The 24,279-nt window shown below is 39.8% G+C and overlaps 1 protein-coding gene across 6 annotated transcripts in view; it reads right to left on the reverse strand.

Moving 5' to 3' along the window:
* The window catches only part of TPD52L1 (tumor protein D52 like 1), a 94,195-nt gene that overhangs the window by 37,202 nt on the left and 32,714 nt on the right, over window positions 1–24,279 (reverse strand). For all 6 annotated transcript variants that reach the window (XM_021088707.1, XM_021088718.1, XM_021088700.1 and 3 more), the window contains exon 2: window positions 1,016–1,131. In XM_021088707.1, coding sequence (XP_020944366.1) covers window positions 1,016–1,131 — 116 coding nt within the window. The remainder of the gene's footprint in view (window positions 1–1,015; window positions 1,132–24,279) is intronic.

Below are 24,279 nucleotides of genomic sequence, written 5' to 3' on the forward strand. Positions count from 1 at the left end.
GATCTCTGGCCTGCTCAGTGGGTTAAGGATCCGGCGTTGCTGTGCACTGTGGTGTAGATCGCAGATGTGGCTCGGATCCTGAGTTGCTGGGGCTCTGGTGTAGGCTGGTGGCTACAGCTCCGATTAGACCCCTAGCCTAGGAACCTCCATATGCCGCAGGTGTGGCCCTAGAAAAGGCAAAAAGCCAAAAAAAACTGTGTTTCCAGCCTGTAGAAGAGGCCAGAGCAGGGAGGCCAAAGCCTTGCTTCTTTCTAACTGGACCAGGAGCTTCCTGCCTTCTGAGCCAGAAATTCTTCCCCTCTTACACCACTGCTTATTCAACTTGAGAAGCTCCCTTTCTCTTGCCCTTTCTTCCTACAATGTAAATGCTCCTGAGCCAAGGATTTAAGGATGAATGGCTCCTAAAACAAATGGCTTGAACAAAGAATTGTCTTCACAACGAGCCAGGCACCCGCCTCATCTCTAGGTCCACGGCAACTACGCAAGACCTAATGAAGCCTACAGTCATCATAGCCATCCCTTCTACCCCAGAGCTTTGTTCTTCTGAAAAAGAGCACGTCAACTTCATAAATTAGTTGCTTCTATGATTGAGTTTTTCATTATAAGAATAACTCATTTCAAAGTATTTGTTGAACTGAGTTGCTGACCTAAAACAAAAACTGCTCTTAAAAAAGCAGCTTGTACCTGTACCAAGGTCTTGAAGGAATTCCATTGGGTTTGTAAGTGATTTATGGTCCCCCCTAGCTTTGTGATACTAAAAGAACAAGAGGTGCATATTTACAACAATTATTGTTGCCTAAGCAACATAACCATTTGCTTTCCTATGGCAACCAATGGAAAAGAGCCTATTAGCATTGCAAAATTCCATGGAAAAATTAATCACCTTGCCCTCCATTACTTATTACATTTTATTAAATCAAAGACAACATAACTGTAATATGGAACTTACATCAAACTTCTAATAACTGTCAGGATCCGGAGATAGACATAGCAACAGTAAGATTACTAAACCTACCTGAACTAGTTCTGCCTTTAGCTCCTCTTTTTCCTCCTCAGAGAGCATGCTAGAGAAGTCAGCACTGGCTACTGTGTCTTCATCTCTTCCTTGCAGTGGTTCCGTCTCCAACAAACCTTTAGGCAAGATGGGTAAAACGTAATGCGATTTTAAAAGTGAATTCAGCCAACTTGAAGTTCCACAGTCTGGAGGAATAGATACTCTGACCAACCCTCCCACCAAAATACAACTAAAAATTCCAGAAAAAAAAAAACAAGTTTCTAAATGTGTGATGAGCTGTCAAGAAAAATAAAGAATACTAAGAATCTGGAGTTTTCCCTGTGGTGTAGTGGATTAACAATTGGCTTGTCTGAGTGGAGGCACTGGTTTGATCCCCAGCCGGGCACAGTGGGTTAAGCATCCAGCATTGCTGCAGCTCTGGTGCAGGCTGAAGCTCTGGCTCAGATCTGATCCTTGGCCCGGGAACATCCATATGCCATGAGGGTGGCCAAGAATACTGAGAGTCCCAAAAACCAACTGAAAGTGAGAAGTTAGAGATGTAAACAAAAGTTTCCATTAGTTCTACATATGCCACCCAGATGAATCCCACCTCGATCTTCACTGTCCCATGGGGTGCAGGGGGCAGAAGACAAAGCCCAGGGCCATGCCAGTAGGGGCATTTATGGTGAGACCCTTACATAAATCTGCATCCTCAAAGGGCTGCACCCAGAGAATAAGATGAACTGGAAATAAATACCTTTGCTCCCCACAGGGATCGGCAAGGCAAATCGCCTGCCTTGACACAATGGCCAGGCCCAAAAGTGCTTCCCCTGAAAATTCACAAACTCCCAGATTCTCCCAAAAGAACCTTGAGATAAGAGGATATTAAAACTAGTTTCCACTTCTACGTGGAAATATGCAGCTATGGACCCTGGAGCAGCTGCAGCCATGAGGAAATAGCACAGCCACACTGCCTCTGGCAGAGGGACATGGGAGCACCTGGGCTCTTGATGACACCATTGTGCTGCAGATTGACCCTGAGCTTCTGGCTTGTCATGTGAGAAAAATGCTTTATTAGTAAATAAATAAATAAATAAAGAGGTTCCCTAGTAGAAATCGAAGTGTCTGGACAACTCAAATGCATGTTCTCTGGAAAACCCAGGAAACAGGTGCATACACGTATGGAAGCTTCATTTACAACATAAGTTATGACAGGGCTGGCATGTGTACGTCTCTGGAGAAAGGAAGGTCTTTTAATAAATTGTCCTGGAACACAAAGTTATCACATAGAAAAAATAAAACTGGACCTCTTCACACCATTCACAGAGATTAAATTATAAACATTTTAGAAGACAAGAGAGAGCTTTACGAACCTCTGAGTAAGAAGAGATTTCTTAAGACACAAAAAAGGGCAAATCATGAAAGAATGCTTAAGATTAAGAATGAGTTATCACCTCACTCATGTTGGAATGGCCACTGTCAAAAAGACTCAATAGGAACATGGGCCAAAAGACTCAAAGACATTCTTTACAGGAGAAATCACGAAAGGTTAATAAACCCTGAATAACATACTCAGTCTCACTGATGTTCCAGGAAATACAAACTAAATCATTTCAAACCTACCAGATTAGCAAAAAGTTAAAAATCTGAAGTTACTGGAAGTTGATGACTAAGTAGAGGATGGAAACTTTCACACACCATTGGAAAGAACATAAATAGATACAAATAACTTGAAAAAATAATTTATCATTATCTAGTAAAGTTGAACATTCTCACACCCTACAATCCAGTATTCCGCATTTATGGATATACTTAAGACACTCATATAGGAGCACTTGACGTCATTAATAAGGATTTTTATGGTAGCAAAAAACTGTAAGTCAGCAAAAGTCCATCAACAAGAAAATATATAAGTACATCGTGGTGCATTTACACCAGAAAGACTTGAAAACAGTGAAATGAATGAATTCAGCCATATACACCACATAGATGAAACTCAGAAACAAGATACTGTGTGAAAAACACAAGTTGCAGAAGAATAAAGAGTATAATTCCACTTATGTGATGCCCTAAAGCACATACAACTAAATAAAATACTGTTTTAGTAATAAAATTACAAAGAAAAGAAGGCTATGATAAATTCAGGATCTCAGCTTCCTCTGAGGAGTGGGGAGACCAGTTTCAGTGCCAAATCATTTTATTTTTCGTAAGTAATACCTGTTCATTGTAGAAGATAATAAAATTATCTATTTTTCATTAAAATTACTAATACGCTATCCAGAAATAATTATCATTTTGGTTCATCCTTTTGGGTAGTTCGTCTATGTAAACATAGACCTTTTCTTGTACATATTTTTATACATTTACTGTTGGGAATTTGATTTACCTTTTCAACAGGATTACATGAATATCCTTTATATCTAATACCCAGCATTGTCACTGCTGTGGCTCAGGTTGCAGCTATGGCGTGGATTTGATCCCTGGCCCGGGAACTTCCACATGCCATGGCATGGCCAAAAAAAAACCATATCTACCTATATTTATTTTTGACGGTTCACAGTATTTTGTCTCAAGTATGACTGACAATTTATCCTGTTTATTGGGGAACTGCAACAAACATCTCCTTGCCAAGTCACCAGGCAAAATCTTGATGATTTCCTATACATTGGATCACAGAGGCAAAGGCCATGGACATTTTGAAACTTCCTGCCTTATTATTACCTAGAAAGGTGGTGCTAGATCTATGCAAACATCAACAACTTATGAGAATATCTCTATATTCTTGGTACAACCATGTTAAGTAGGTCATTTAAAAGGTTTTAAACACTGCCATTTATGTCTACGAGTAAATATGCATGTTTACATGTGGCTGATATAGCTTTGGTCAAGGTTCTAGGATAACTGTCTAGATAAGGAATCAGCAGCAACTCTATGCACAATTTTAAGAGATGGGTCCAGAAGGTAAGCTGCCTGCCTGGACCGGGGGCTAGGGAAGAGCCACAGTAGGAACCTTAAGATATTCTGGTCTTCTCCCCAACTTAGTCCGGCCCAGGAACCGATACTGATCAAATCTAGCAAGAATCCAAACTCTCCATCTTATCCTCTCCTGACAGTGTGAGATGATGTGTGCCAGGGAACACACAATAGTTCCAGGCACTTAAGACTTTTCAGGACAGCAAATATCTGTAGTATCTTCCTTTATTCTAGGAAGGAAAAAAGTTCAAAGTCCATTTTCATTGATACATGAATTGGGTAACTTCCAGTGAATTTAGGGAAGGACAGACCTTCCTGTATCCATCAGGTAGTATCTACTTTTCAAGCGGAAGGTACATAAACTTTATGAAGTGAGATATTCTGCACTTCCCTGCTCAAAAACCCAGGGAAGAATACAAGGCACTACACGGATCTTTCCTGCTTCCCTACACCAGACACCCCCTTGGCTGGGACAAGGGAAAGAGGAGTTGAAAAAGGAGAAATCTGAGCTAGAGGGTAATTTTACTGAGGAACTGAGTACTACTTAAAGGGGTTTTAAAATGACTGCATTTTTTTTTTTTTTCTTTTTAGGGCCACACCTGCAGCATATGGAAGTTCCCAGGCTAGGGCTCGAATTGGAGCTACAGCTGCAGACCTACACCACAGCCACAGCAACATGGGATCCAAGCTGCATCTGTAACCTCCACCACAGCCACAGCAACCCCAGATTCTTAACCCACTGAGTGAGGCCAGGGACCGAACCTGCATCCTCATGGTTCCTCGTCAGGTTCATTGACTGTTGAGCCACGAAGGGAACTCCTAAAATGACTGTATTTGAATGGACTAACCTTATTTTTTTCTTTTCTACTAACCAAAACCTAAGGGTAGTAGGGCTATAGGTATAGCTCTGGTATAGATTTTAAAAACCAAAATAGAGCACATGTATGTACACCAAGATGAAATGTGAATAAATTTTGTAATCCTGCTGTTGGAGTACTTTGAGCCAAAAGGCAGCCATTTTTCTTTCATTTACATGGAAGAAAACTAGACTTGCTTTAATAAAGGTTAACAAATAGCCACAGATCTGACTCTAATGCAGGAACTGTGCTTATGCATTGGCCAGGTGACATCCTAAGGAAGCGGGTATGTCTTCAAGCACTCGTCCAATGCTACCATATACTTGCTTTCACTACACCTACAATCAGCCAGTGATGACTCATTTAAGTCCCACATGAGGGGTTGAATGATAAAACAAATTCAACCAGATCCAACAGAGAAGTCACAGTGGGCGGGTCCCAGACTTTGCTAATGGGAACCCTCACTCGTGGGACCTAGGTTCAGGGTCTGGCTCAGTCACAAGTTGTTGGGCTCTAACTTACGACAGTCTGACTCCAAAGCTGATGCCTTTCCTCAATTTACAATCATTTTAAAACTACTAAACAAGAGGTTGTTAAGTACAAATCAAAAGTGAGCTTTGGATTAAACTTCCTCCTCTCCAACCTTGAAATGAAGTCATCCATTGACATCGACATACTTTGAAAATTATTGTTACTGAGATATATAGTTAATTTACAATGTGTGTAGCATCAACATACTAGTAATGCATCTTGCCAAGCCTTCCAGTGGATTAGGTCGTGGCTTCTTGTACATGATTAAAACAGTACAGACAGCTACAAGTGAAAATGATTATGAACTGTGATTGCTAAAGAGTGACCATAGCTTGCACTGTTGACAAATATACAAAAGTTTCAGAATTTCTTTTAAATAGCAAAATAATCTTGCATGTATGTGTGCATGCACCATATTCAGGAATTAATAAATCCGGCTCTGTAACCAAGTGAAGGAAGAAAAGAGTATGTTTCTGAAAAGAATACAAGGTTATTCCAGGACTCATGAAAAAAATATAATTAAAAAAAAACGAATTCAATTAAGTAGCTTCAATGAAAATTTACCATGTTTTAAGTAACAAATTTAAGACTGTAGTATTTATTACTTAACTATATTTCCTTCATGACGTTTGGTAAAAATAACTTCAGGCAGTCTTTTAACATGAAACGTCAAAATATTTCCATTTATTCCCTAAGGGAAAAACTATTGAGCTAATCTCATTACTGCTGGATTTATGATTATCTCTAAGAGCACAAAAAAAATAACACATGTTACTTTGAGGAGGGTGGAAATTAAAGCTATAAAACAAGGTTATTTCTTAGAATTCCTTCTTGCATGTTTACTAAATTTACCACAAAAAAACCCATACATTATTTCTTATGCATCTCCTGTATTGGACTGCTTTTCATTCATTTACCAATAACTTGTATCTAGCCTTTACTGAATCACTTATATAGGAGATAGGGCTTTAAATGTGTTTCCTATTATCCTGGAGTTTTGTCAGAGGCTCCAAATGCTAAGAACAATAAAATGAGACCTTTACACTCCCACATCCTAAAATCAAGGTTTGAACCCTAATGCAAGACATGCCAATGATTTTATAACTCATTCTGCCAGGGCTGGGATGACCTGTTTCCAGTTTTTGAGAGGGTGGGCGACACAGAAACTCCGCCTGCCACGTATGCAGCTTGAAGTTCTAATACATGCAGCCTCCCTGGTGCTGAGCTCTTGCAAGAGCCCAGGAAGGGCTTTCATCTCCCAAACCTTCTGCTATAGGAGTTGCTCAACTAGTGTTCATTGAGTTAATCCCCTAGGACAAAAAATCAAGCTACCAAGCCTTCTCGATGCCTTTCCTGTACTTTCATTATCTATCGTATCTGTCTATCCCTTTCAATTTTCATTGCACTGACAGTGATGTAGGCTTTTACAACTATAGACTCAGACTATTTAAATCTTAGCTAAATTTTATCTCCTTGTTTGCAGTCTTTTTCTCCACCGCCCAATCTACACAATAGTCACATTAATATTCTGAAGACATTACTTTCATAATGTCAAAACTCAGTTTAAAAAACATTAAATGAATGGAATTGCTTCTAGCCTAAATTAGAAAATTCTTATATTAGCATTCAAAACCTTCCATGGCTGGCTACAAGTGAGGATTTCAACTAGTCTGCTCTGATTTTTCCGCCCACCAAGGCCTCAAAACCACCAGGCTGTCACAGTCCATCAATCATGCTCTATTCATTCTTGTGTTTTCATGCCACTCCATCTTTCCCAAAAGCCTCTCTCCCCTTCCTCCTCAATTTCTCTTCTAGGAATTCTACCAAGTTGCCAACGACACCAGAATAACATGTAGTGTGCCTTAAACTGATCTAAAATTTGGATTTTTTGTTTCTCTCTATATTACAATACATATCACTCTACATACTACTACTAAATATTATATATAGTAAAAGCTACATTACAACTTGGATTATAAATTGCATTAAAACACATAATGCTATCTGTGACTATAGTTATAGTGAAATGAGTTTATGGAGAAAATATTTCAGACACTGTCGTATAAAAATTTACTGTCCTTCTTGAAATACGAAGAACACATGAGTCACCATCATTAATAGCATTGTTTTCTGAAGCTTTGGTGTCATTTAATACTGTAGCTTTAAAATGTCATCTCTGTAATACTCAGTCTGAGAGTATTTGAATAAATAAAGAAAGACTTTATGCTTTTTACTAATTTTATCTAAAAATGCTTCTGAGGTTGTAGAAGATGGAATTAAATTCTTATACTCCATCTTTCCACTTAAAAAAAATACACTGTTTAGGTGATAATCTACAGAGTTAGATGCTGGTTAAAACAGAGTCTAATCTCTAAAGACAAATCTGTGACTGACTAAAACTTAACTTTGGCTAAAGGTGGGATTGACCTGCTATTAGCCATAAAGATCAACAAATATATGGAAATATTTCCTTCCATTTCTCATTCATCCGCATGTACAAGGTGACTGTCTTCTGACTATAGGAGCATACCTATGATATAAATTACCATATGATATCATGGTGCAAACGAACCTATCTACAAAACAGAAATAGACTCACAGACATACAGAACAGACTTGACTGCCAGGGAGGGATGGGGGAGGGAGTGGGATGAACTGGGAGTTTGGGGTTGGTAGGTGCAAACTGTTACATTTAGAATGGATAGGCAATGAGGTCCTGCCATATGGCACAGAGAACTATATTCAGTTTCTTGGGATATAACATGATGGAAGATAGTATGAGCAAAAGAATGTATATACATATGTATGACTGGGTCACCATGCTACACAGCAGAAATTGGCACAACCCTGTAAATCAACTATACTTTAATAAAATGTAAAAAAATTTTTTTAATTTAGGTGTACAGTGTATTGATGAGGTCACCAAAAATGCAATAGAATAGTAAAGTTAGCAGAAAGTATATGGCACCCAATAGTTAAGTACTGCCTGGCCCTGAAGGGCAGGCTATCTTCAAGGAGCTCAGATCCATCAGGGATGCACATAAACATAAATGACCATCTCTGCAACTAAGGTCTGACCAGGACTCTTACTCACTCCAGGGATAGAATCCCAGACGGCCTGAACAGGTCCCATTAACCCAACCAAGGCTTCCCTGGTCCCATGCTCAACCCATGCCTTTAAGGGTGCTCCTGAAGGCATTGAAAGCTGTGGGATATTGAAGGATGGAGAGGCCCCGCTCACTATGGCTACAGTGGCACTGCCCATGGCATGGGAGTAGCTTGCTTCATGGTATCATTTTACTGGGCTAACTACAGAAAATATCATTGTATTACAACACAACTTCAATTATTATGTAAGACCAGCCAGTCACTCAGGCTGAGATCCCCAGACTGGCTGCATATTTGAGAGATGTCCTATTCCAGGCTATCATCTGTGGTTTGTTAGGTCCAAATATTTCATTTCACTACTTCACATTGTGGTAATCAGCTTCTTAGATGATAGTTCTACTAACAAATCTTCTGGGAGACTAATTTGCCAAAGACATCAAATTTCTTATGGGAAATTCTGTGCTCTTTACTTTCTCAGAATAAAATCTACTTAAGAAACCAAATGAACAGCAAAAGATTATTTGATAAGCACTGGGAAGAATAAGGAGAATTAGAAGACTTCAAGAGATTATAGCATTTATACTATATTTTAACTGCATGATTCATTTTCTTTCTCCTCTTTTAGATTATGGTGTAATTTGTTCACTTTTTGTTTTCTTTTTAGGGCCATACCCACGGCCCATGGAAGTTCTCAGGCTAGGGGTTGAATCGGAGCTGTAGCCACAGCAATGCAGGATCTGAGCCACATCTGCGACCTACACCACAGCTCACAGCCATGCAGGATCTTTAACCCACTGAATGAGGCCAGAGATCGAACCCGCATCCTCACAGATCCTCGTCGGGTTCGTTAACCGCTGAGCAACGAAAGGAACTCCATTTTATTTACTCTTAATACTAGGTGTTTCATAAATATTTGTGGAATCATTTAATTAGTTATCATGACCTTACATATGTACTATTTAAATGCCTATAAGCTAGATCTGATGTTCAGTCAGGGGAGCATCTACCCTTTTGTAGGATTGAGGACAAAACAACCAGGACTTACAACCAATGCAATGGCCACTGACAGAAGTACTAAATTACATGGCAGAGAAGCAGCAATCAGCACACATATCAGCTGAACTAAGTACCATCACTCCATTTTTGCTACTGCATCTACTTCCTCCAAGAAACTACATTAAGCCAGAGGCTTTTATTCTATCAATGTTCTGCCTGAGTTTACACCTTTATATTCCCAGATAAAACAAGTCTAAGCTTCTACTTCTTTGAAAAAGATACAAGTAAATAAAGTGAGAAAGATCGAGATGAGTTAGGATCCTCAGGGTAGGACGGGTGACCCTTAGAGGGTTAATTCTGTTTGGTGAGAGAAAGCACCCACAGCAGGATCTTACACAGCATCCCAACGAGCTGAAAACAGACATTTCCCTGAGACCATTTGCAGTAGAAAGGCATCTTCATGTCATCCATGACATAGTTATGCTCTGCTTTCCAGCTTCCATGTTCTTTTACGGTGTTTAGAATAAATCAACAAAAGAAGATTTTAGTTAACGGTGAGTTTTAGAAAACGAAAAAGGACATGTTTGAAAGTGGATCCAGGGAACAAGCATTGAAGACTCTGGGTGTTCTGAAATGAAAGCCAGAAGTAGAGAAACTTAAGTTCCTTACAGTTGGTGCGATAGACGTGTCCCTCCAGCAGCTGCTTCTGAACTCCGCTCCCATGGGGCCAACAGGAATCACAAGCAAAGCGTGAGCCGCTCAGACCTAAGCTTTTATTCCTCACAGGAGGTCACATGGCCTTACCCACACCAATGGCTTCGGTGGGTTACGAGCCTTCTGGTGAGCACACTCAAGACCACAGAGGAAAACGGGACGTCAATTTTCAATTAAAAGATGTAAAATGTTTACCATGAATCTTCTCGGCTTCTCCACTTGCCCACATTTCAAGTACAAGATTGAGGCTTTTGGATATACTTCCCATTTCAAACCATTATTTGCTACTCTTGAAAAGGCAAAGTTTGATACACACAAAATAGGTGCATGCTGGGTAAATCTGCAACCCTGAAGAAAACAACCCAAAAACAAAGTCATAAAAACACAGCAGCCACAAGTTTATGAATAAAAAAACAAAGAGTCACAGAAAAACAAAAAAATAGCTCATCTTCCTGATGCACAGACTCTAGGAACTTCCTTCTCTGAATAAACTCCTCCATTGCAGGAGGAAATGTGTATAGACAAACTGAAAATAACCTTTAAATCATCTTTTTTTTCCTGCATCCCCATCCTCTGTTCACAATCCCCAGTCCTATATATACATTTTCAAATTTACCTCTCATGGAACTTGAGAAAGGAAGCCAAACCTGACAAAAGATAAACCCTCCACATTTAACACACGACCCTAGATTTTTGCCTTGAGCAGGAAGGAAGATGATCTCATTATACTATAAGAAAAGCCTAGGGTATAAGTCATCCTGGATTCACACTCATCAACAAAAAGCAACACTCATGACAGAAGACGGTATAAGAAAAAAATGTGTATATATATACATATCTGGGTCACTATGCTGCACAGCAGAAATTGATACAACACTGTAAATCAACTACACTCTAAACAAATTTTTTAAAAAAGAAATGCCTTCTTCTATTCTCCCTTCCTCTCCTCTCTTTCTTCTTATACCATCAGAAACAGACCAAGAATTGGATTTTCCATTCCTTTATTTGGTGAGTCCCCCCCAAGATACCTGAGCTACAGCCGAGGACCCTGGGACCAGTTTCTCAGCTACTCCAACCCCTGAGGGAGTGAGACAGACACAAGCTTGCATGTGGTCAGCTTTGCTGCACAAGAGATATTCCCATCCTCGGTCATTCCTTGAACGCTTGTGGGTTTTGTAAAGGGCTGGGCCATTCTTCAGGTGAGTTCAGGATGAACAGTAAAACCATTCCCTTTGCAGTCTCAAGCGTGCCATCTTCGGACTCTTGCTGGGAGCCATTCGTGAAGGTCTGCCTGCTGACAAAGTCCAGGAGACTGAGGACCCCAGACCGCACAGCATGTCTGGGAAAGTGACGGTCCTGCTGCTTCTTCTCTGCCTGTTTATGCTGCTAATAAAAACTACGGGAGCTGGGAAATTGCTGATAAATAAAGTTCCCCGAAAAAAGACCCCAGGGGGGGTAAACATCAGGGCCTAGTGTTTACCCACAAATTCCTACTATCCCCCTGTTCTGTGATCATCATCCACTTTTGAGTTTCCTCTCTCTTTTCTATACAGACCCTAATAGAATGCTTTCATATTTAGACTGTTACTGTTTAACCTGTGGAAAACCCTGGAGACAAAAGAGAGGCTTGAGGCACAGGTCTCTCCATGCTCCAGCAGGTAGCTCTTTTCTTTGTTAGGGACTAGGTGATGAATAGGGTAGATATTAGGCCTTAGTTATAGAAATACTTGTGCGGTTTGCACCACATAAGTGAATACAGGTCAGGAAATTACCTACTATCAGTCAATTGTATATTTCTATGCCAGGCCTATTGGCCCAACCCTAAGGAGTGTCAATGCTATGATTTCTAGTTCTATAAGAATTAAAATAACCTTTGATATATATGATTAACCTTTACTAACAGAATATAGTTTGGCCTTAGGTTTTGGACACATATAATATTTTTAATTATAAAGTTAATAAGTTCATGCTTTTGCTACCCACAAAATTAGATCATTAACATGAGTACATTTAATTCTAAAAAGTCAAGTGGAAGGTACAAAAAAGAGCTTTGTTTGTGTTCCCAAATGTACCTGGTCATGTTCCGGGTCATAAGGTAACATTTGATGGAGTGGAAAGTTAAAAAAATATCACCAGATGTATGATGCATGACGTATGCCATAGGAAAATAAAAATTGTATGTAAGCTTGGTTGATTCAAACAATAAATGAGCAGTCCTGCAGAAGCATTAGGTCTGTGTCCATTCTTACACTGACACTGCTCATCCTTCAGGAGGCCCTGGTCCAACTGGAGCAGGACGCTGGCAGACCCTCATTTGGCTGAGTGAGAATTCAGGGCCTTGGGCATGGAATACTTCCTTACTAAAAGACACTGAGCCCGGGAGTTCCCCTCATGGCGCAGTGGTTAACGAATCCGACTAGGAACCATGAGGTTTCGGGTTCGGTCCCTGGCCTTGCTCAGTGGGTTAAAGGATCCGGCTTTGCCGTGAGCTGTGGTGTAGGCCGCAGATGCGGCTCGGATCCTCGAGTTGTTGTGGCTGTGGTGTAGGCCGGCAGCTACAGCTCCGATTAGACCCCTAGCCTGGGAACCTCCATACTCCGCGGGAGTGGCCCTAGAAAAGGCAAAAAGACCAAAAAAAAAAAAAAAAAAAAAAAAGACACTGAGCCCACACAGCCTGTGCTGGGCGTATCACCTTGTCAGGGCATCTCTTTTCCTACCTCAAGTTCGCTGGGAGCTCTTCTGCTCTGCTTAAGCTGGTATGTCATTGGCCATCAGGCACATCCCAGCTTCCAGACTCCATAGGGGTGGGGTTGGGATCATTCCTCCCCATGGCTGATGGTGGTAGAAAGGAGAAGGATAAGTAAGGCCAGTTGCCCGAGTCAGCTGCTGGATGAGGGAGGGTACCTGAAGCCATGAGGGACTAGGCATACTGTTGAAGTGGATCTTTCTCTCTTTCCTAAGTAAACCATGTAGTGCTTGACCGCATTGTTGTGTTTTCCTTGGCAAATTCAATCTCAAGATACAATGGACAGAAGTGTTTAGAGTCTTCTAGGATTGGTACACAGTGTTCTGCATCCTTGGAAATAATAACCAGCAGAGAGTACTTGGCTCCACAAAAATACCTTTTATATGTGACCATGAATGTCTGTGTGTTTGTAAAAGCACTCAGAAAGGTGACTGCTCATACCAATTGTTAATGCTGGCTATTGCAAAAGGGCAAGATTGGATAAGGAAAAGATTAACTCTGTTTTACACACCTCTGTATTAACCTGGATGGTTACAATAAGCATGTGTAATGGACTGAATGTTTATGGCTCCCCAAATTAATATGCTAAAATCATAGTATCCAATCTTATGATATTAGTAGGTGGGGCAGTAGAAGGTGATTAGGTCTTGAGGGTGGAGCCCTCGCAAATGGGATTAGTGCCCTTTAAAAGAGACCTCAGAGAGCTCTCTTGCCCTTTTCACCCTGTAAGGACAGAGCAAAAAGATGGCCATCTATGAACCAGAAAGTGGTGTTCACCAGACACAGAATTTGTAGGCACCTTGGTCTTGGGTCTCCCAGCCTCCAGAACTGTGATAATTTTCTACTGTTTAAGCCACCCAACCTATGGTATTTTTGTGCTATGGCAACCTGAATGGACCAATATAGCATATAACTGATAAACTGCTAGAAATTTTTTTTCAAAATTTGTACTTTAAAAATTCAATTTTAAATATAAGTAAAATTTAAAAGGATTACAGAGGTATAAAGATAGATATAAGATATTACCTCTCCTAGTCAATTCAGATAGGAAAGATAGTACTTAAATTCTTGGCTGCTTATTTTTAAAATATCCAGAAAAATGAGACTATAGGTTCAGGAGTGCCATGGTTGCCAAATACACCTAATGTCAAACTCAAATTACTCCCACTACCAGAAAAGCAAATGCTTCGTTTCCATTCAGGACAATCAACATTTATTTATTATTATCCCTTTTCAATGGAATTAGTGAACAAATACACAGTATCACTGATGAGGTATTTTTAACAGTATTAACTGGTATGTCCAGCAAACTATCTTAAAGACGAATATTGAAGATTAACAACAACAAAGAAGGTGAAATATGTTAAATGCCCCCAAAATGGAGGATAGTTTATATACTTTATGGTAAATTCATAAAAAGGAACACTTTGTATCACAAAAAATCATTTTTCAGAAAAATAATTAGTGATAATATTGAAAGTTCAACATACCATGTTAATTTTAAAACACATAAAACTATATTTTTAAATTTTATATCAAACATTACATAAAATTTTTATTTTTATGCATAGGAAAATATCAGGAGGAAATCCACAAAATCTTAAAAATGAATTTTACTGGGAAGTGGATTTATAGGTGATTTTTTTTCATTTACTTCCCCTTTCCTGTATTCTTCAAAATTTTCTTAAAAAAATACATGTTAAGAAAAAAGTATAGATCTTTCTAGTTGGGTTCCTTGGGACCACTACATTATACCTACCCCAGCTAAGTCTCATTTTCTGGATATTTTAAAAATAAACAGCCAAGATTTAAGTACAATCTTTCTTACCTGAATTGACTAGGATAGGTAGTCTTATATCTATAAAAGATATCTATATAAGATATACTATATACTTATCTATATAAGATATTCTATATCTATATAAGAAGTATATTTATACTTCTAAGCTGATCTATAACACTGAAGTACAGCTTTTGATGGCTCTTTACTGGATACACAATAAAATATAACCCCCTTAGCAGAGTATCAAGCCTGGATAGAGCCCTCTACACTGGCACTTCAGCGTTTCTCCATCAGGCAGCCTATTCTCCACACCAGCTCACCAGGCATTCATAGAGCAGTGGGTAATCTCTACTCCCATCCCGCACCTCACGCTACTCTTTGGCAAAATTTTGCCCTTTCCTACCATCTTCATGTGTCTAACACTGCTTCATCCTCAAAGCCCAGGTCAAATAGTACTTAACGCTGTAAAGTTTTTCTCTGAATTAACTGCTTCCTCATCCTCACTGGTTCTGTTCCAGTGCTCATCACATTGAATGTAGGGCTTCTTACCCTCACCCATGAACTCTTCAAGAATAGAGACACTGTCTTCATCACGTCTGAATCTCCAGGACTTAGCACAGTTGTGGCACATAATAGAATTATTGGAACCTCTGGCCAAAAATCCCCAAGAAAAATAGAAAAAACAAGAAGGATCACTGGACCAGGGAGTTCTTTCTGAACTAGAGCTTTTTGGAAGAGAAATCATCTTAAAAATTACAATCAAAAATCAAAATTGCTGTGAGCTGTGGTGTAGGTAGCAGACACGGCTCAGATCTGGCATTGCTGTGGCTGTGGCATAGGCCGGCAGCTACAGCTCCGATGATTAGACCTAGCCTGGGAACCTCCATATGCCACAGGTGTGGGCTTCAAAAACACAAAAAGACAAAAAAAAAAAAAAAATCTAAATTAAGACCCTTTTTCTAAAAGCCACACTTGGGGAAGATAGATATTTTTTTTATCTTTTATTTAAGTATAGTTGATTTATAACAATAACAATAATGAAGTCATTATAGTTTAAAAAAGTATAGTTGATTTACATGTTCTGATTTCTGCTGTATAGCAAAGTGACTCAATTATATATGTGTGTGCATGTGTGTTTTACATATATATATATATGTTATTATACACATTCTTTATTTTGTTTTTGTTTTTGTCTTTTTAGGGCCGCAGCATATGGAAGTTCGCAGGCTAGGGACCAAATCAGAGCTACAGCTGCCAGCCTGCGCCACAGCCACATTAACACCATGTCCAAGCTGCATCTGCAAGCTACACTGCAGCTCACAGCAACGCCAGGTCCTTAACCCACCAAGAGGGGCAAGGAATCAAACCACTGTCCTCATGGATACTGGTCAGGTTCATTACTATTGATCCACAATGGGAACTCCACATTGTTTTTTTAAATATTATTTTCCATGGTGATCTACCCCAGGAGACTGGCTATAGTTCCCTGTGCTATTCAGTAGGACCTTATTTTCTATCTGTTCTAAATATAATAGTTTGCATCTACTAACCCCAAATCCCAGTTCATCCCACTCCCTCTTTCCTCCCCCTTGGCAACTACAAATCTGTTCTCTGTGTCTGTGAGTCTATCTCTGTTTTGTAGATAGGTTCATTTGTGCCATATTTTAGATTCCACATATAAGTGATATCATATGGTATTTGTCCTTCTCTTTATGATTTACTTCACTTAGTATGAGAATCTCTGGTTGCATCCATGTTGCTGTGGATGACATTATTTCATTCCTTTTTATGGCTGAATAGTATTCCATTGTGTACATGTACCACATCTTAGTCCAATCATCCGTCTATGGACATTTAAGTTGTTTCCACATCTTGGCTATTGTGAATAGTGCTGCAATGAACATACAGGTGCACGTATCTTTTTGAATTATAGTTTTGTCCAGATATATGCTCAAGAATGGGATTGCTGGATGATATGGTAGTTCTATATTTAGTTTTCTGAGATTACTCCATACTGTTTCCCATAGTGGTTGTACCAATTTACATTCCCATCAACAGTAAAGAAGGGTTCCAGATTCTCTACATCCTTTCCAGCATTTGGTTTTTTTTGGTAGATGTTAATAATGGCCATTCTGACTTGTGTGAAGTGATACCTTACTGTAGTTTTGATTTGCATTTCTCTAATAATTAGCAATGTTGAGCATCTTTTCATGTGCCTACTGGCCATCTGTATGTCTTCTTTGGAGAAATGTCTATTATATGGAACCACGAAACACAGAGACTTGCCAAAGCAATCCTGAGGGGAAAAAAAGCAGGAAGCATAATTCTCCAAGACTTTCAAACAATACTACAAAGCTACAGTAATCAAGGCGGTGTAGTACTGGTACAAAAACAGACCTACAGACCAATAGAACAGAAGAGAGAATCCAGAAATAAACCCAGACACCTATGGTCAATTAATCTTTGACAAAGGAGGCAAGAATATAAAATCAGAAAAAGACAGTCTCTTCAGCAACTGGTGCTGGGAAAACTGGACAGATGCATGTAAATCGATGAAACTAGAACACACCCTCACGCCATGCACAAAAATAAACTCAAAATGGCTTAAAGACTTAAACATAAGATGAGACACTTTAAAATTACTAGAAAAGAACATAGGGAAAACATTCTCTGACTTAAACCATACAAATGTTTTCTTAAATCAGTCTCCCAAGGCAATAGAACTGAAAACAAAAATAAACAAAACGGACCTAATCAAACTTAGAAGGTTTTGCAAGCAAAGGAAGCCATAAAAACAATGAAAAGACAATCTCTGGAATGGTAAAAGTAGTTGCAAATGATGCAACACCCAAGGGCTTAATCTCCAAAATATATATACCTAGGGAAGATGGATTTTTACATATGTTAGAGTAGAAAGAATAGATGAGTCTTTTCAAATGCATCAATGTTATCACCAAAAGACAATATATAAACCATTAAATAATTCATTTCACTTTACAGTTTTGGAATCACGGGAAGCAATGCACACTTCTAAGTTATGAATGGTGATTTTATTTCAAATACAGAGGTGAAGGAACATGCATGAAGAAATCCTAACTTATGCAACCCAAGCAAAACAGACTCAGGCCAAGTGGTTCAGACTTTACAAGGTGGCTGAGGGGACAGTGTCTTTGGAGACCAGCAGGGGAGGGACAGGGAGAACACATGGTCCCAAAGTACCCATCCCCTGTGTCCTTCAGAAGTGCTCTCATCTGCACTGCAATCAGAAGTCACCAGAAGCTGGTTGACTGTCACCAGAAACAGACACACAAGGCTCTGCTTACTCTGGGGATAAATGACTCCTGAAGAACATTTAAAAATTAGGTCATGTTGTGGAGTTCCGGTTGTGGCTCAGTGGAAATGAATCTGACCACCATCTATGAATATGCAGGTTCGATCCCTAGCCTTGTTCAGTGGTTTAAGGATCCGGCATTGCCTTGAGCTGTGGTGTAGGTCACAGACGCAGCTCGGGGATCCCACATTGCTGTAGCTGTGGTGTAGGCTGCAGCCATACCTGCCACTGACCCCTAGCCTGGGAACCTCCATATGTTGTGGGTGTAGCCCTAAAAAGACAAAAAAAAATTAGGTCACGTTGAAATATTGAGAAACTGTATATCATTTGTCTCTATTTTGTGAAAGCATTTCTAATATTCTGAATGCAAACTTTATAAACAAATGTATTTAAATCTGTTCATGGCTAGTAAAATTGTGTACACGTCATCAATTTTCCACACATTTTAAACAAATGACTAAATATAGAGCTATTTTTTTTTTTAAAGGTCAAACTTGCTTTAGGATTTTTTTTTTTTTTTTTTTTTTTTTTGTCTTCTTAGGGCTGAGCCGTGTCTGTGACACACATCACAACTCACAGCAACGCCGGATCCTCAACCCACTGAGCAAGGCCAGGGATTGAACCCGCATCCCTATGGATGCCAATTGGGTTTGATAACCACTGAGCCATGACAGGAACTCCTGCTTAAGAATTTATCATGGAATTTGGGAGTTGCTAAACACAAAAGCAGGAAGCATCCTAGTCTTTAGTCTTCAACTAAAGTGAAAAAGAAGGGTTTAAATGATAATCAGTGGCTTTGAAATGTATGTTCTTTTTAAAAGGTTCCACTGCAGGAGCTCAACAGAGACTAGCAGCTTAAATCGTGGCTGTGACTGCAGGCTGTCCTTTGTGGCCCAGGCAACCCAACCCAGGTGATCAGGTGGTCATCACTCACTGAGGAGACGGCGTCTAGCAATGGAACAATGTAGAAACACGAGCAAAGTTGAGCTTTAAAAACTGCCCTGTGACTCCAAAGTGTTTTTGTGCACTGTCATTTTAAAATTTTCATCAACATTTGATTTCCAATATTTTGCGATATGAGCTCTCAATTCAAGCACATTTTACTTGTATATTAAGGAAAGCTAAAAAAAAATTCTTTTCCTTTTGAGTTTCATTTGAATTCAAAATAAGTGTCTAAACACAGAATTTAACACTTGACTTTTTCTTGGTTTTATGTATCATGCAAATATTTATGATTATTTAGTAAGTCATACAAATCCAAAAACATTTTTTAGTCTGTATTATTGGTAAAAGTTAAAATCAATAAAATCCAGGAGTTTCTGATGTGGCTCAGTGGGTTAAGAATCCAACTAGTACCCATGACTATGTAAGTTCCATCCCTGGCGTTCCTCTGTGGGTTAAGGATCTGGCCTTGCCAGGAGCTGTGGTGTAGGCTGCAGATGCAGCTCAGATCTGGCATTGCTGTGGTTGTAGCACAGACCGGCAGCTGCAGCTCAGATTCAACCCTTAGCCTGGAAACTTCCATTATTCACCGGTGCAGCCCTAAAAACACAAAAACAAACAAACAAAATCAATAAAATCCAGCCTTAGATCCTTCAATCCATAATTCAAGAAACAAGTTGAGTAGATAGGATTGCTTGTTTAAATTGAAGCAGAGGTACAAAAACACCTTTACTCTTAAGGACAAGTTTTCTTTCACCAGAATTAGAGTTAGTTTTATAGCAATGTCTACATTCTACAGGCTCTTTGTCTCTTTAAGTACCAGAAGAGGTCGGTAATGTTATATTAACGTAATGTTAGTTTAACATGTTCTTTTTTCCTAAAGATGAAGGGAAATAAGCCACCCTCATCTTCTTTTGCTATGACTTTTCAGCCGGATGGGTTTCTCGACCCCAGCACTATTTGACATTTTGGGCCTGAAGATTCTTTGCTGGGGGAGGCTATCCTGTGCACTGCAGGATGCTCAGAAAGTGCACATGGCCTCTGCCAGACAGACAGTAGTTGTACCTTTCACCCAGCTGGGCCTATCAAAACTATCTCCAGACACTGCCCAGTGTCCCCTGCAGGGCAGAGCCACAACCAGTTGAGGACCATGGAGGAAGCTCTGTTGGGGAACAGAGGCAGCCCCAGGGCCACAATGATGACGCTGGGATGGAGCTGACACCTGTGTTCTCAATGTCTTAAGCACCAGGTCCTGGGGGTTGACGCTCAGTAATTCGTACAGCTAGGAATCACTATCCCTACTTATAGATGAGAAAATTGGTATTCACAGAGAGAAAATGACTGAGCTGAGTTCCCTTGCTTTTTCTATATTCAGGCAACTTGTCATCTCAGCATGTCCCTCCAGTTCCCAGCTTTGGAAGCTGGCCATGTGTTTGTAAACAGATGTTTCTTACCCCATGCGTCCAAGCATGTGCGTACAGGGATAGCATTAGGGCAGCCACTGCAAGTGAGTAGAGAGGTAAAATAAAGAAAAACGTTGTGATTTTTCCATTCTCAGTGATTAAGTGAAAAATTACTTATCAACCTGGCCATTACCCATTTCAAAAACTACACAAACTGCCTTCAACGGTTGAAAGTACTGTAAGAGCCTCAAAGTGGCTGAAAGCTCTGCTGTAATCAGGATCCGCGGGAAATCAACCACAGATCTTCTGTCCCTAAAGGCAGACAGACCTTGAGCTCCTGCTATAGGGAAGCAGAGTTCAAGATCACATGCAGATCAGGCAGAGGGCCAGGGTCTTGGCTTGAAGCCCTGGACGCAATCCTAGTTCCTGGTAGGGCTTTGACAGTGCTGACTTTCCCAGATCACAGTCCCTACTTGTTTAACTGGAGCGACAGACTCACTCAGAGGGCGCTAGGCTACCTGATCCCTTGGCTGGGTTCATGCTGACCCAGAGCTGCAGAGAGGCTGGCCAGCCTCACCCATGTGGACACCAGGAGTGACTGCCACTAGCCACGCTCTGTTGTGACATCCCTTCCTCTCCTTTTTAGGAGACCCTAGTGACTTCTTTCTCCAGTAAAGGACAAACATTTTTTGAATCCTCTTTGAAAATTGGATGGTGCAAGCCCTCACTTTGGAGGCTTAGTGGGCTTAGGTTCCCTTGGGACTCTTCCACTAGATTCTCTTGGGACCAATTATGTACGCTTTTGCTTACTTAGTCCCTGCCACCCACCTGAAGCCTCAGCACTAAAATGAAAGGCAAAGCAACCTGGCAAGTTATTATAATCTTTTGCAGTACAACTCAGTTGAAAGTAATCACTGGGAAAGCCACTCTTGTTTCCCAAGTGTGGCCTAACTTTAAGAAAATATGAAATTATACGTTATTTTGGAAATAACAAGTTTGCACATCTGATTAGAACATTATAGTTTACTGTGGGTAGAAAATTAGACTTTGCTTCAAAAAATCTTTTCAACCATTCTGCCTCCTAGAGTTCTGAATTGTACACTTACACTCAAAAAATCTTTACTTTGGGGCCTGGTCAGGAGAAAGAGGGGTATATCTCCTGATTTGGGGGACAAACATTTCTCTAAAATTCTCCTTGGTAGAAAAAGAACTCGAAAAGAGACATGAAAATGAGAATACAGAAAAATAAGGCAAGTTACATTTCCTGCATGTCTGAGCATGTGGACTTGATTCCTATCTCTCTATATTGAACTGGACGGAGTGCTAGGTAATGTGCTGTTTACAACTATTTAATTAGGGATTGGAGAGAGAAGAGACTGACCAAGATGAAAAAGTGAAATGATTCAAGGTTGAGAAGGTCAAAGTGATAACACATAAAAAGAGATTTCTGTCTGGAGCAAGGAAATCTCTAGAAACTATTCATACAGGAAGGTCTGTTAAAAGGAAAAGGGCAGAGGCTCTTTTTTTCAACAAGGAACAAGAAAGAGGAGATGCAATTTCACCAAGTGTCTGTTTTTGGAAATATTTCAGATTATAAATTAAATGTAGCTTCTGCATGGTCCAGAAAAGGTTGGGGAAATCTTTTCTGGAAATCTTTGGTGGGAAGGTCGCCACATGACTGATCAGATTAAAAGCACAGCTTGGCCAGATATTTCCAAGGAACAGTTTTAAGGCTGTGGTTTTTATTTTCCTGCCTCATGATTTAGGAGTATGACTACACCTTTGCTACCAAGGGGGAGGAATTTGATGCTGGATCTGCCACTCACTGGGGAACTGGCTCTGGGCACGAATCTTCCTCACTCACCTCTGTGCCTCATGTGTAAAGTAAGGGGACAGTGTGTCATACTCATAAACCTGTTTAGATACTATGGTGATGAGGGAGGTGGAGCGGCTAAGAATAAAGTCGGACATCAAAAACACAAATGTGAGAAAAAAGGGAAAGCTCTATTTCCACTGAAATATGTTGTATGATTTTAATGAAATCGATAAATACTAAAGTACACATTGATTCAAGTCCATTACTCAATGTCATGCATTTTTTTAAAAGCTAACAGAAAAATAACCATTGAACATGTACCATGTTTTTTTTTTTTCTTTTTCTTTTTTATAATGATTTTTAATTTTTCCATTATAGCTGGTTCACAGTGTTCTGTCAATTTTCTACCGGACAGCAAGGTGACCCAGTCACACATACATGTATACATTCTTTTTTCTCACATTATCATGCTCTCTCATAAGTAACTAGATATAGTTGCCAGTGCTACACAGCAGGATCTCATTGCTTATCCATTCCAAAGGCTATAGTTTCAGTCTATTAACCCCAAGTTCCCAGTCCGTCCCCCTCCCTCCCCTTCCCCCTTGGCAACCACAAGTCTATTCTCCAAGTCCATGAATTTCTTTCCTGCGGAAAGGTTCTTTTGTGCCGTATATATGTTTCTTAAAAATCATTTGGTGACTGTTGGTCTTGCATTAAAACAGAAGCCTTGGATGATAATTATTTACACTTCCTTTATTTGTAGGGCAACATACCCAAACTTGTTTCACCCTTCAAACTATCATTAAGCTCTACCATTACTAAACCAGTAATTAAAACTTTGGCCCCAGATATTTCTGTGGCTAATGTAAGTTCATGTTTGATTATTACCTCTCTGTGACAGTCACAAGGATTAAGGATATGAGAAGATGACTTAAAATACAAAAAGTCTTAAAAACAACCACAACTTTGGAAGTTATGGAAAGTTTATCTCTACTTGCTTCCTGCCTTTGATGATTCATACATTTAGAACCAAATTTAAGGGCATCATTCCAGGCCACCTGAATTGGAATCTTTGAGGTTAACCTTGCACACTTGTATTTTTTTAAGCCCTGCAGGGGATACAGATGGGCAGCCAATGTTGAGAACCACTAATTTTAAATAATATAAGGTGATCCAAGCGGTGCCACTGTGAGACTGGCCCTGGTCCAGGTCCTAGAAATAAAATGGTTATCAGAGCAGACAAAGCCTCTGTTCTCATGAAGCTTAAGAGGAACACAATAATTAACTTCCTGTTTCCAAAAAAACTACTTCCTGTTTAAAAAAGAGAGAGAAAGAGAAACACAATGAGCAGATACAATACAACTCACCTGGTTGTGGTAGTGCTGTGGTACAACCGGGCACTGTGACAGAGCGACTGGAGACAGGATTTCTGTCTCAACATACGACCAATAATGGTTTGAGAAGTCAAAGGAAGCCCCTCTAAGATGACTCAGTTGTGCTGGTCCCAAGAAGGAGCTGAAGTTTACCGTTTCAAAAGAAAAGAGATATCCAGGGAGAGGTAAGAGCTAGTTCAAAAGCCCTATGGTTTAAACCTGCTTAGTACGTCTAAGAATCAAAAGACGCAAGTATTGACCAGAGGAACTCAAATGACAATGCCGATTTGTCCAGTATTATCAGGGAATTTCACATCAGTCCCTTTTCCATAGATCTAAATTTTACCTACTGATAAAATTTAAAATTACTCATATTATACAAAATCTTTCTCTCATTAAAGGGTGATACAAAAAATGTATGCCATGCTTCTTATCCTCAAAGAACAGAGATCCTCAATGTACCCAGCTAACTATAAGTCAAGAAAAGAATATATTAATTAATACTTTAACCAAAGTCTAAATAATGTATTATCAGCACAAATAAGAAATGTTTCGCACCAAAAGTTAATCTTGAAGGTCCTCATAGAAATAATGTTGTTTGGGGAGTTCCCGTCGTGGCGCAGTGGTTAATGAATCCAACTAGGAACCATGAGGTTGCGGGTTCTGTCCCTGCCCTTGCTCAGTGGGCTAAGGATCCGGCGTTGCTGTGAGC

Source organism: Sus scrofa, chromosome 1 (assembly GCF_000003025.6).
Source record: "Sus scrofa isolate TJ Tabasco breed Duroc chromosome 1, Sscrofa11.1, whole genome shotgun sequence".
In the NCBI taxonomy this organism is placed as follows: domain Eukaryota; kingdom Metazoa; phylum Chordata; class Mammalia; order Artiodactyla; family Suidae; genus Sus; species Sus scrofa.